We start from the raw sequence: 14,683 nt of genomic DNA, 5'->3' as shown, positions 1-14,683 counted from the left end.
TGTGTTCTGTGGTAAATATGAATGCGGTATAAGGGATTAAAATGGTGGCTGCCTTATAAGGAAGGCAGTTGTGAAATTTTACCTCACAAAAATATAGTTTTTTTCGTGTAGTAATTTTATTCAGGCACACTATTGTGATTTTTTTTGTTTATTTTTACATGACGAAAACCCTGCTTTTCTTTCAACGTTGCAACTGCGCATGCGTCGAGGTTTGGGATTCCGCGAGACTGCCGAAGGCCGTTTGAAGTTGGGACCAGTTCACGTGATCAAATCTCTCAGCCAATGGGAGAGCCTGACTTCGATTTACAGCCCAAAAAACCCGAAGACGAGAGGGAGGAAGCGATACAATAATGAAAAAAGTATCAACGTAACTTTACCGGCGCCTTCGACAAACTTCGCTGTCTTTTCGCGTCGCCATGGGATAGTAATGGCGCATTTGTGACAAAAATGACATAATTTGTTAGTAAGGAAGTTTACTCCGGACAACGTATTTCTTCACTCATCCTCACCTTGCGTGGAAGAATGGGGGCCGGAGCTTTAACCATATGTGTGAGTAAAATATCCACATTTTCACGTTCTAAATAAGGAGTTTGCGTGGAGGAGCTTTCTTACGGTGTCGCCGCGCTCTTGTAATGGTGCGTCATGATGTTCCAAAAAGCGTTTGCGTAAAAAAAAAGAAAATGTCTTTTTGTTCCATAAAATGATCCCCCATATGTCGCCGTGGCTTGTGACGTCATCAACCAGAGACCAGAAAGTGGACCTAAACCTCATTCTTCGATAGATGGAAAAGTTTTTTTTTTTCCTCACTACGTCTGTGACGTCACATTAAAGTAGGACCAGCACATCATAACTCATTCATTTATGCCCTTAGTGGCCATCAAAAACATATTTGGACGTCATGTGCAAAGATGGTTGTCATTAAACATTGGACTAAATACGTCTTATATGGTTGTCATTAAATATTGGACTAAATACGTCTTATACTTCTTCAATTGCAGTTTTTAGATTAAGTAAAAACGAGAACTTCAAATGTCACATCCATTAAAACGCTGTGTTAAATATTCCACCTTTTCATTAGTTATGCACCAAAATTTTGCATCCCATACCATTCAGACATGATAAACTACTTCCGTTTCAAGGACCTAAAATATAAAACCTAAAGATATTGGAATGAGGGGGGAGAGAAGTCACTCAAAGCATGCCGCAGCATAGGTCAAACTTCGAAACAGTGTTATGGCCACAGGGTTGATAAACTTATAAACCATATTGGCAAATAATATACAAACATTAGTAATTAGTTTCATCAGTCATACTTGTAGAATCCTCTCTGAAACTGCTGTTGATTGTGGAAGCATGTCATGTTCGTGCAGCATCTGCCATGGCCAAAAATTTGGAGACATATGTGAGAAGGTGGGGGGTCGTGGATGGTGCTTAAGCAGCAGAAGGCGGGGGCCACAACCCACTGCTGTAACGCACAGCAAAAGGTGGTCCGTTCACTTCTATTTGGTTTGTCACACCGATACTATAGCAACCAATTGTGACAGACTCAAAAGCTGTTTAAATTTAATGTTTCAACATTGACTTTATTTTGATGTTAAGGTGGACTTCTTTGTTGGTTTGTCAACTTCATTTTACAAAAAAGATCAGATTATGTATTACTTTTGGGTGAAGTGGGAACTGTGAGAACGTCGGAAGTTGTCACTACAACAACTGAGTATTTTGCTGTGAAATGACATTTCATGTTATAGGAGTTTGCATAGTTTTACACTTGTTTTATAATCACAAGTGTACGTTCATTTGACGCTGGAATGACTTATAATAAAGCCAAATAACCATATTGAGAAGATGCGTTACCCATACTAAAAAATGTAAAACCTAAGTAAAGATGTTAGTAATTCTGGAAAATAGTAAAAATGACATATGAAATCTAAAAAACGATAGAGAGAAAGAAAACAATTTCAACATTGCCATCGAATATATTTTTAATTGATAAAAATCGGGGAAAAAACATTGGATAACTGCACAGAAAAATGTTTTAAAAAATGCATTGGGAGTCCAAAAATAACGGCTTGAAAAAATAATTCAAATCTGATCATATTCAGAGTAAGCAGTAAATGTATTTGAGTATAAATTAGAATTTAACCAAGCGGGTCTTTAGTCATAAACATGATTAAAACCCATATGGGAGTAAGCAATAAATATGACAAATGATCAAAAAGTAATATTCATACTAGGGTGGGCCATATTAATTCATAATCTCAATGTAGTAAAATGGTCTTATTTCAAGCAAGTGTAACCATATTAAACTAAAAAAAAAAAATCTAATAATTCTGTAAGCAATAAGGCAGTCATAATTATTGAAAAAAAACATTTAAATTGAATTTAATATTGATAAATAAAAAGAAAATCATTAGATCATTCATTGCATCAAAACCTTTAAGGAAAACAAAATACTGTATCATATTGGCAGTCAAAAATAATAGTGCTTTGAAAATCATTCAAATCTGACTATCATATTCAGAGTAAGCAGTAAATTCATTTGACGATAAAATGAAAATTGAATAGGCGTATTGGTAATTGTAAGCATCAGTTAAAAATTAACATTGGGAGTAAGTATTAACTAATGAAACTCTGATAAATATAACAACTGCATTAGGATTTGTCATTCGCACGTATACACTTGATTGTAAAATAACATTTAAAAGCATATAAGAAATTGTGCATTTCTTCCATGCTGTCCTATTGTAAACAAACGTGAGTAGGCGTGCTTGTAAAATGTGTTTGCACTTAGGCACAAAATGATATAAGATAGACCAAATAACATCTGCTTTATGTTTACCCGCGCAAGCTAATGTGCTCCGAACTGCCTGTTTGACGGCGGATTTATATGGTACCATGTTTTGGCCCATGTTTTGTTAAGTTGCATCTTAATGAATCTGAATGGAATCTCGACTACGGCATGATATTCAGCCTCTTCTTCGTTCTTTCAACATCTTTTACCTCCCTTGAGGACTTGTCTATAAGTGTATATGCGTGTAGTGCATTTCAGGTGTTGCATGGTAACCTGAGATCTGCCGTAGCAACGCATTTCTCCCCTTACCGGCACGCGGGCGCAACATGGCGACGCCCAGCTTCTTCTCCTTCTTCTCCTTGACTAAGCGCCATTCTTTGTGCAGCACAACGACGCGGCGGTGCAGGTGAAAGAGGACATGAAAAAGATGGTCCAGGTGCCCGCGCTGAAAGCAGAGTTGGTTCTCGGCAAGCACAACAGGCTGTTCGGGGTGCCCCTACACGAGCTGCAAGAAAGGGGCCTGATGGAGGATGGTGTCCCCCTGGTTGTGTGCAAAATGGTAGAGCACCTGCGCCACAACGGTGAGGCAAAAACCTAATCCGATCATCTCGTAAGATGATATTTGAATCTTTCCACAGTTATATGTATCCATATAAATGATGGCATCTTACCTTTGGCACGTACAGGATTGAATTTCATATGAAAAATGAGGGTGTATTAGCATATATATTTCTAACCCTAAAGTGAAACTTGTTGACTGAACCAAAATCTGAATGGAATCTCAAAAAGTTAGGTAGCTCTATTATACGGCCCCTTAAGACAAATTTGTAGTGTACTTTTTTGTTTCACCACTAGATGTCAGTACGTGAAAACTGATGATTGTGTCCCACGCTTCAGCGCTCCACCAGGAGGGTTTGTTCCGCGTGAACGGCAGCGTGCGTGCGGTGGAGGCCCTGCGGCAGCGCCTGGAGAGCGACGAGGACGCAGACATTGGCAGCGACATGGACACGTGCACGGTGGCTAGTCTGTTGAAAAAGTTCCTGAGGGATCTCCCGCAAGGCCTGGTGGGGCCTGTCGTGCGAAAGGCGCTGCTGCATTACTACCAAGGTGAGGGGCCGATATACTTGGTTTGGTAATATTCCTTACACGATATGTAGTTGGAAATTTCTGCAAGCTTCCCATGACCAAGTGACCAAGGAATTCACAGTTTGTACAGAGGAAAGATTGGACCTCCATCTTTGAGATAAAAATGAGCTCATCCCACAATTTAACGGTTAGTGCAGCCTTGTACCTTGACATGCTTTTTGTGTCCATAGAGTCTGGCGAAGATTGCTCCTGCTCAGGCCTGAGGGAGCATCTGAAGCACTTACCGGACATCCACTTTAGCCTGCTGCGCTACTTGTGCCACTTCCTCACACAGGTGGAGCGCAATCACCAGGACAACCGCATGAACGCCCAGAACCTCGCCACCGTGTTAGGACCAAGCATCTTCCAGTGAGTGTGAAAATTCAAGATATTTGGCTGTTTGGCCAGCAGGTAGTGCTGTTGCGTCTCAAGCTTGTCTTTTTTTTGGGGCGTGAATTGACCACATTAATATTCAACTTAATTCATTTTAGCTAAGATTATTTTGATTTTGTGTGTAACATTTCAGGATCAGCGTTGGAGTGTGATATTCCTATTCGGATCAGAAATTAACAAAATAGGTGAATATTCAGGGAAAACTAAAACCAGCCTCATGTTAAACGTGCAATAATGTGTCTAGTCAGAAAACGCCGTACGGGACGCAATACAAGCTCATCAAGGTGCGTCCCACGCCTCTTAAATGAATGACAAGTTAGCGGTTTCACAACACATCTGCTTGCTGACCTCTATCACACTCTCAGCATTCTACATGCTGGTTGTGTAAAAATGATAGCCGCAATGCAACCCGCAATACTAAAAACGGTGGGTAAAGTTAAAAAAAAAGATGCATCTGAGGGGCGTATGTTGATTTGTAAGTTTGTATCCCTGTCAAAAATATAATATTTTATGCTGATCAGCCTGTTTTTTTTTTGTTTTTGTTTTTGTTTTTTTTTGGGGGGGGGGGCAGGATTTGTGTGCATATGTGTTGAGGTTATCTAGTACCAGTCACGATTTGATTTTGGAAACAAAATTGGTTCAACTCAAATACACAATACACACGGTCATGAAATTCAAGCGATTTACTCTTGAAAATGCGCAGTTGTGAACCGAAAGTAATTTCAGGTCATAAAGCCTCATTCACATCGAGAACTGGAAGATACTTACAAAAGTGTTCCTTTATTTACGTATTGAAATCTTCAGCTCACCCAGCAAATAAACGAACTGGAGTAGTCGCCTCAAGGAACACACCGAAATTATCTGAGTCCTTTCATACCCTTTTGCTAACCAAAACAGCAACACGTCCCAAAGCGTGTCAGCATGGAATATGATGATGTCACGCGTGCACCGCATTAAGAAAAATGATCAATGTAGACTTGATGTCCGACATTTTTGTCCACGTTTGACCATGTTTATTATTTCTTTCTTTCTTTATCTTCCCTGCGGTCCAGCGTAGATACCGGGCTCGAGGCCCTTAACGAACAGAACATCTGCAACAAGATCCTTGTCCGGCTCATCCAGAACTACCGCGGTGTATTCGAAGCGGACACAAAAGACGGCAAAAAAGAAGACGACGTCATCCCGCTCAAGGTACGTGGTCATTTGGCTGTCATTGTTTGTTGGTGAGAGCGGTACGGCCAACATTATCGGGTGCGTCTTCGAGCGTCTGACCTATGACGCCAACCCCGGCCTATAAACCCAGCGGGACGGCCTCTTACGTAAGCGCAGGCGTAAAAATCGATCGGCGTATTGATCGCAGGAGGTGGACATCTTGTCAGAGGTGGCTCATGTCTTATTTGTCTATCGATCGCCTTGTTTGGCCCGCAGGAAACAACTTGGACAAAACCTCCATCTTAAAAACATCCGTCTTAATATAATAGGCTTTGCACAGATCTGATCAGCTGGATTTGATCGGCGGGTAGTTTAGTTTTCATGCAAAATGGTTTTCGGTTGCAATGTCTTAGTTTGTCAAGGGAGTGACGGCATTTAGATAGATCTAGTTCAGTTGTACAGTATTTAGCTTTTAAGTACACTAGCTTTTCATTTTGTCCGTTCGATTATTCTCAAATATTGACAAACAATTTCTGTTGACCTTATTTGCCGTACATTTTGTCACACTAATCCTAAACGCTTCCAATTTCGGAAAGTCATCCTTCACGGAGACATCTTTATGGGTGATGGATGGAGGGATGCGTTGCGGCACAGTGAAACGTGACCGCTCGCTTGTTCACCAGATGCTGCCATAACCTTTAGGGAAACACTTGCCAAATTGCCTTATGTTAAAACATGTGCGTACACATTAAAAAAAAAAAAAAACGTTGAAAATGTCTGTCCATGCTGTCTCAACTTCAGTCTGACCATGACAACGGCTTATTCCATTTTCTCTATTTTAATTTCAAGTTTATTCGTAATACTACTCCAGTTGTCGAACTAGCTATAGAATAAGGCTGAGCATTAAATCAAATGAATTCAATTCGTTTGTCATTTTGAGAATCAAATATTTCAGAATTAGCCAAATCATGAAATTTTGCAAATCCGAATATTTTGTTTGTACCAGCCATCTTAAGACGCCCCTTGAAAAAATATGAGAAAATTAATAAAGGACCTTTGATTCAATGTCTGAATTAACATTGCAAAATCACGTCTTAGTTAATTTGATAACACAATTATCTTTCACAACAATTATATTTAAAAACATTTTTTTCACAAGTAGAATAATCCGGTTTTTAAAGGTAGGAATTGTACATTACAACGAATAGTTACTAAATTAATTATAGACAAAATATGAACTTTTCACTGCTTAAAAAGGCTAAATAAATGAACCATCCCTTTCAACAAGTTATGCATGGTAAGTTTACGTTACAACTGATTTTAAATCAGTATTCTTTTTGTCTGAAAATTTTCCACAGGATGTTTAGAAAGACTTCTAGATCAATGTTTTGTTAATATCTTCCATTAAAATCATCATCATAGTAATTGGATCAAATCTAGCTCCGGCCATATTGCCTTGCCCTACTATAGTGTTGCCCATAGTTTTGCTGACTACAGTCAGACGAGCGTCACTGAAATAAGCACCGCATTTCCGCACTATAAGGCGCACCTAAAGCCTTAATTTAAAAAAAAAAAAAAAAAAAGCTGACGGTGCGCCTTATGATCCGGTGCGCTTTATATCTGGATCAATATTAAGATTGGGATTCGTTGACGGGAAATGAAGTGATAAAGTAAGCTTTACCTGTTTCTTTTGTGTGTTTACAGTTGAACAAGGTTGCTCACATTGACATTGAGTTATAATTCCAATTGAGAGTTTAGAGTTATTATTTGAATTATTATTGTTCTTACTTTGAATATTACTATATTGGAGGAAAAGTTCCCTGATATAAATGTTGCACTACATGTTATACCTTGCTGTTAAAAGATAAACTGTCACGGGAATCCTCATCAAATAAAACCCAAGACAGTTGTCTATTCATTTTGGGAGTGAATGGAGTTGTCGGAAAGCTGCTTTGTAATCTACTAATAAAGTTTGACTTATATATGTAAAACGTTTTAAAATATGTCATTAATTGGGGGCGCGCCTTATAATCGGGTGCGCGCTATAGTGCGGAAAATACGGTAGTCACATTACATGCGGTTGGAGTCACCTCACTATAGAGTACCATAAAATAAAATGATAAAAAAACAAAAGGGATCAGGAGCCGCACTATCACCTCCTTGGCGTTTTATTGCTATTGCTGGAAGTCATAAGGAACAATTGAAACTAGACTGTCTGGTCTTATTGGGGTTTTTCCATACAATGCATGCGTCGCCACCCCCACCCCCGGGCGCTGCCTACCCGGAAGGCTTTAGCGCTGTTGTTTGCTCGCGACATCCCCAGGTGCGTGTGCCCTTCAAATTCCCTCACATAGGCCCTTTTAACACCCACCATGTGACGCGTGCGGCGCGATTAGCGTGACGCGGGCGGTCCTGTTTATGGAAAAGCTGTTTTTCTGCGTGCGCTCGCGGCTTTGCTGATGTTATCAGCTGACAGCGGCGGGGGACACTTATTCTCACACATCAGTCGTCCAAACAGTCCAGCCCGCGGGTGTAAAACGCCCAGACCGGCCCGCCGCATCATTTTGTGTGGCCTACTGATTTGACTTCAAGTTTTTAGCCTGAAAACCTCCTTTTCTCGACCTTCCTTCCTGCCTTCCCCTCTCCCCTTGGTCCCCTTCCTTCATTCCTTCACGTTCCTTCCTCCTTTATTTCTCCCTTCCTTAATTCACATTTCTTCATTCCTTCTTTCTTTCATTTTCTCTTCCTTCCTTCCTGCCTTCCTGCCTGCCTGCCTGCCTGCCTGCCTTCCTTACCAGCCTTCCTTCCTTCCTTCCTTCCTTCCTTCTTTTTCTCCTTTTCTCTCCTTCCTTCCTTGTCCCTTCCTTCATTCCTTCATGTTCCTTCCTCCTTTATTTCTTCCTTCCATAATTCACATTTCTTCATTCCTTCTTTTTCTTATTTTCCTTCCTTGCTTCTTTTTCTGCTTTTCTCTCCTTCCTTCCTTGTCCCTTCATTCATTCCTTCACATTCCTTCCTCCTTTATTTCTTCTTCCTTAATTCACATTTCTTCATTCCTTCTTTCCTTCTTTTTCTTATTTTCCTTCCTTCCTTCTTTTTCTGCTTTTCTCTCATTCCTTCCTTGTCCCTTCCTTCATTTCTTCCTCCTTTATCTCTTCCTTCCTTAGTTCACATTTCTTCGTTCCTTCTTTCTTTCCTTTTCTCTCCTTCCTTCCTTCACATTTCTTTGTTTTTCTCTCATTTTCTCTCCTTCCTTCACCTTCCTTCCTTCCTTTTTTCTCCCATTTTCTCTCCTTCCTTCACTGCTTCCTTCCTTCCTTCCTTGTCTCTCCATCCTTCACATTCCTTCATTCCTTTTTCTCACCTTTCCTTCATATTTCTTCCATCCTTTTTTCTCTCTTTTTCTTCCTTCCTTCCTCCCTTCCTTCCGTCCTTCTTTCCAAACTTTTAAAAATTTTGGAGGAAAAAAAAAACATTTTTTTTGTTCCCAATCTCTCTTTTGAACAGTTATTACCAGCTTCTAATCTCAAAACCTAGGTAAGTGTGTGAGGAACACGCTTAAAATTGATTCGACCCCCTGACAGAAAGTATAACTACAACGTGGCCCATGACAAAAATGAGTTTGACACCCCCGTTCTAGTCACTCAGTTGAAAGCATTTTAGATGACAATATTTTAATGTTTTTAATGTCATTAAACATTTTCATTATATATATAATTCATTATATGAAGTCATTTACAGGATTATTACGTTTGAACTTGAAAATATTCCAATTTAATTCTTAAAAATATAGAATTTTTAATTTAAGTAAAATCAACTTTAAAATAAATTACTTTTTTTTATACTACTATTACTACAATGTGGAGAAAAAATATTCTTCACTCATTTAACATTTTGGATTTTAGTTAGACAGTCGTACACTTAGTTAGCTATATTAAGCATGAAGAAATTCATATTTTGTCCATAATTGAGTTGATAGTTAAATTATTCTTCATGTGCAAATTAGTATCATTAAAACCTCATATTTTCCATTTGTTGTTGACTAAAAAATGGCATCAAATGCTCAAGGCTCGGACCACAATCATTGCTTACCTGTTTTCAGGGTTTTTGTCATGTGACGTTTGCAAGTTGTCCCTTTTACAACAGTGATTACTTTATTATCGTTTTTAAAACGTCACTGAGCCGGATCTTTTATTGTTTTTGCAAAGGTTGGATATAGTCTTACAGAACCTCAATGCCAAGCCACCAACAGCACACATGAGAGGCCAAGGAAGAGGAAGGTACGTTACACATGTTATTCATTTAAATGCTTTACCGCTCATCTGCTTCTTTTCCTTTCCATTGGCTATTTCCTGCTTTCTTATCTTTATACCTTTATATTTATGTATCAGCCCTAATCAGGAGATGGTCACATGACTGATGGTGTTTGGCAGCAGGAAGTAAAAGATCAGAAAACGTTTTTTTTTTTGGTTACTCTATTGGAAATGCTATTAGGGAGATAAAATTGTTTTTGTCGTATAATTCTACATGGTTCCTATGTGTCTAAATAGCATACCTTTGTTTTTTTTAATCAAAATATTCCATGAATATAACTATACACCTTACGATGTATTAATTAAGCCGTTTTAAGCATGCTTCTAAACCAAAGTGAGAAGTAAAAAATAAGAAGAAAAGCCTGAAGAGGAAATCCATGCATGTTCATAGACTTCCTCCGTGCAAGATGTTTTTTGCAGTTCAATTGTTGCAACGTAGTCTGAAGTCTAAACGCCCCATAGTGTATTACTAATGCTGAGATGCATTTCCCCGGAAATCTGTCAAATTTGGAAAAAAAATCAGAATTGGACACCTTCAGGAGCAGTCACCCTAAGTATGTATTGATTATTATACTGATCTCCTAAATCAATCAGTTATTAGTGCAGAAAATTGCCTATTAATGTGAAGCAATAATCCAACTGTCAAATTAAAATAAGAAAAAAGTAAACATTGATTACAGTTGAAAAAACAAAATTCCTGGCTTTAACCCCCTTAATGATTAATGAGATGATTAATCGTCGCTACGCGTATTAACTTTACACTTATGAACTCCATGAAAGCTGACGCTCAAGGCCAAACATATCCTTGAGTTATTTTCCGGCCATAAAAAATATCTTTTCATATCGTCGCTGTGGGAGATTAGCATTGATACGAATACACACACACGCACACACACACAAATATTAGTTTTAAAGCTCTCCAGATCATCTGAGCTACCAAATACCAAATATTCAGTTGATGTCTCTATATATATATAGATATAGATAGATAGATAGATAGATAGATAGATAGATAGATACACACTACACAATAATGCATATATTACATTTAATTGGTCTTAATATTCATTGTCTCTGGGTGTCCCCCACCTACTGCCCAAAGTCAGCAGGGATAGGTACCAGCAAACCTGCTACCCTTGTGAGGATAAGTGGCTCTAGAAAATGGAAATGGATGATTTTATTTCATGAAACCCTCACTTTGCATGCCACCAGGCCACGAGTGCAGTGGTACAAATCAAGTTTTAGCGGCGGAGCACAAAAGGACAAATACAAAGACAAACTACAATACAAAAACAATATATTTGGAAACTCCTTTAAATTCAAATAATCCCAAACTCATGAATACATGTTGGACAGAAATTTAAGCTATTCACTCTTGATAATTACAGGTTATAAACAATTGTCCACATAATAACGCTTACTGAAAAAATACCAAGGTGTGCAAAGTTGAGCAAAAGGTGAACAATAACACTGTATTAAACCTATTGTTTGGATTTTTTTTTTTTTGCCAAATAATGTCATCAAAATTTCTTTTTGCGTCATTATGTACCTGCAATAAGAATTTCTAACAGATGAAATAAAAACACTCAATTGGAGGATGCTTCCAAACCTTTGCCTGGTACTGCCTGATTGAAACATGGGTCATTGGAAGGCCTGCGGTGCTCGTGGGTAAAAGAAATATTTAGACGAATCAATACCGCAGCCAGGAAGAATGGGAATTGGGAGCGGGTCGACCCGAAGAAACGGCAGCGTTGGCGCTAATGACAATAATTGGAATGAATAAGAGTTGGCTCGATTGCAGGCGTTTAGCAAAGCCCCGAATGGAAATAGCCCTCTGATAATTGGCTTTTAGCCCAACCCAACGCATCGAGCGTTTCGACATCCGTCGTTAAGCATGCCATCAGAGGCGTTTCGTGCATTAGTCATTAATCACACATCGGGGGGCGAGTTCGCTTAGCTTGTCCTTGTTGGTGTGAATAATGCAAAAAGGTCCATGTTGCAAAGTAGCCGTGGTCAGGTTACGCTTCTTCACTTACAACACAATCGGCGGGTCGCTCCGACTCAAACCGCTTCGGGTCAGCCAGGTAAATCAAAATTCAATTGAATTTTTTTTGTTTTTTTTGTTAATGGCGTCTCCTTTGCCGTTAATTTCTCGCCAGCCTCTATAGCAAACCTTGAATGCCTGTTTGATTGCATTCTGAAAAACGTTTTGGTTTTTTTTGCGTGTGTTGACGCATCAATGGCTTCACATAGCGCCTGTGCCTTGACCGTCACTTTACTTTTTGGTTTTCATAAAACAGGTGAGGAAAGCCAAGACCGATGAGGGCTCCCCCCGAATTCCCATCCGAGCCGAGCGCCCGCTCCCAATTCCCCCGCCCGGCGGTCGGGGGAACCTCGGCATACCAGTTATGGTGCCTCTGAGGTGCACCAGCCCCACTGAGGTGATGGAGATGACGCGCGGGGACACCCCCTGCCCTGCATGTTTAGATGGCAACCTGGAATTCAGGTAGGACGATACACAACACATTTTCTATAGGCTAAAAATAATACGTCATTTGTTTTCGAAGGAAAAAAAATGATAAATCAGCAAACTAATCTGTTTGTGGTTTGATAAAACCAACAAAAATTGTTTTCTGAAAAAGGAACACATTTTTTTTATACCAAGGAGGAAAAAAAATATTGTTTGTTTGACCCCCCTAAAAATTGCACAAATTGTGGTTAATGTGTTTTTAATTTGATCTACTGTACCATATGTAGAGTGCTTTTGTCAAAAAAAGTGTGTAGATTTGTTTTCTTTTTTCATATTTTTTGTGGTCATTGGAATTATTAATATTATCTAATATAATGAACTCAATTATATAATCTATTTTTATGATATATATGGGCTGTGAAAACTAAATTTAACTTGAGTTTGCAGCAAAACTTAGGAGAGTCACCGGCACAAAAATGGACAAATACCGTATTTCTCTGTGTACAAATCGACCTTGTGCATCAGTCAACTTAAAAAACGAGAGATCACCGTAATCACAATTCACTATGGAAAATGTGATGAATTGGTATTTTTGTCCGTATATTTTTGTTTAATCCACAACTGACTGAAAATCCAAATGTTGTTCTACTCCTTTTTATTTCAAAGTTGTTCAAATCACACCCACCCAGGTGCTGTTTTAGCTTGACTGTTTTGTGCAGGGAAAGGGGTGAAAGGTGAGTGTTTGACAGCAATCAGGAATCTAAAGCTTGAGCTCCAGGGCCTTGAGCCCGAGGCATGCGCACAAGCCTATTATAAGCATCGGAAACTGAAACCGTGTCGGTGCCTTTCACGCAGAACTGCGACACAGGAAAAAGCCGGCTTTGATGGGCTGTGTGAAAGGGGCTATTGATCCAATTGCTCCAAGACTGCCCCAGAAGCAGAAACGAATCATGGATGACGTTGTATCTCCCTGCCGCAAAAGCCATGCTGACAAAATGTGTCTTTGAAAAGCCCACAGTAGGAAAGCATCTTCAGATGTTGGGTAAATAAAAAATACTGCTGTGCATGTTAAATGACAACACTGCACCACATAATGGGGATGAAGACAATCTGAGGTAGTGACCATACCTGTGTATAAGCGTAATGGAAAATTCTGCAACCGGGGTGTGACATTTAAAACTTGACCCACACTTCTCCCACCCTCATGCGCTGAAACCTCTCAAATATGACCTACAGCACAAAGTAGACGTCGCAGTCCGCAACGACTATTTTATGGTATATTCAAAAGGTTTTGTCTAAAAATCATCCGATACACAACGATCTGGTGACAGGATCTCGGAGAACTTTCCGCTTTGCAATGACATCACGCTGCCTTGTGTCATTGCTTCGATTAGCAGTGCAGAAAATCAATATTACCTTTGAACCGGACTTCCTAATGCGTTTAAACGTCGAATCTCAAAGGACTGATTGAACATTGGGCTGAGCAGAGTGCCGACAACAAGCACGTTCCTTAACCATCTTACCGCTGACCTTAGTGTGTGTATTGACTTGTCCTGTATCATATTTTTTGCGTTCTGTAATAGAGTTGCACAGAACTGGAGTTGAGACCCCGAGTAGGTCATCGGTGAGGGTTTTGATTTTGGCAGAGGTAGGCCGTCCATCGGTCACTGATGAATGACAGACCGGCAAAGGTTTGTCAAATGTTCACCTGTCGTGGTGATGAAGTGATGACAAGTGTGGGTATAAAAAAAAAACAACTGACCGACCATTTAGGCCTGATCAATTAATCAGATGGCCGATTAAATCAGCTGATTATGGCCCTTTAAACATAGCAAAATTATGTTTTTAAAACTTCATTATAAGGCGCACCCTCAATGAATGACATGTTATAAAACTTTTTCCATAAATAAGGCGCACCGGATTATAAGGCTCACCTTCAATTAATGACACATTTTAAAACTTTTTCAATCACAATATAGTAATACTCAAAGTAATAACAATAATAACTCAAATAATAACTCTAAACTCTCAATAGCATAATAAGTCAATGTCAATATGGCCAACCTTGTTCAACTGTAAACACACAAAAGAAACAGGTAAAGCTTACTTTAGTTCATCCCCCATCTAGGAATCTCAATCTCAATATTGATCCATATATAAGGCACGCCTGATTATAAGGCGCACCATCAGCTTTTTAAAAAAATTAAGGCTTTTAGGTGTGCCTTATAGTGCAGAAAATACGGTAGGTTTGTCCAAGTCCTGACCGCTTTAAAACACTTGATACACCAGATCTCCTCATATACTGGACAGTATTTAAAGAGTCACGTGGAAGATCGCAACAGTAAATCTTCAGGGCATTCCTCTTGTCGGATTGTATTCACGGAGCAGCGTACAGAACGGCCGGGGGACTCCAGTAAAGTGCGTCAGCAGTCCGTGCTC

The 14,683-nt window shown here is 39.4% G+C and overlaps 1 protein-coding gene across 2 annotated transcripts in view; it reads left to right on the top strand.

Annotated features, from left to right (window-relative positions):
* The first annotated feature begins 334 nt into the window (after positions 1 to 334).
* fam13a (family with sequence similarity 13 member A) overlaps positions 335 to 14,683 on the top strand; it is a 40,960-nt gene continuing 26,611 nt past the window's right edge. Inside the window, exons 1-7 of one of the 2 annotated variants that reach the window (XM_088419141.1) lie at positions 335 to 549; positions 3,177 to 3,372; positions 3,689 to 3,898; positions 4,108 to 4,285; positions 5,362 to 5,500; positions 9,670 to 9,741; positions 12,075 to 12,280. In XM_088419141.1, coding sequence (XP_088275267.1) covers positions 523 to 549; positions 3,177 to 3,372; positions 3,689 to 3,898; positions 4,108 to 4,285; positions 5,362 to 5,500; positions 9,670 to 9,741; positions 12,075 to 12,280 — 1,028 coding nt within the window. In that variant the 5' untranslated portion in view covers positions 335 to 522. The remainder of the gene's footprint in view (positions 550 to 3,176; positions 3,373 to 3,688; positions 3,899 to 4,107; positions 4,286 to 5,361; positions 5,501 to 9,669; positions 9,742 to 12,074; positions 12,281 to 14,683) is intronic. The other variant, XM_088419142.1, reaches the window with a different exon arrangement.

The sequence above is a fragment of the Hippichthys cyanospilos genome, chromosome 7 (assembly GCF_059441005.1).
Source record: "Hippichthys cyanospilos isolate Australia breed blue-spotted pipefish chromosome 7, RoL_Hcya_1.0, whole genome shotgun sequence".
NCBI classification, from domain to species: domain Eukaryota; kingdom Metazoa; phylum Chordata; class Actinopteri; order Syngnathiformes; family Syngnathidae; genus Hippichthys; species Hippichthys cyanospilos.
The sequence above is the reverse complement of the archived record's forward strand: the minus strand, read 5'-3'. Positions and strand labels throughout refer to the sequence as shown.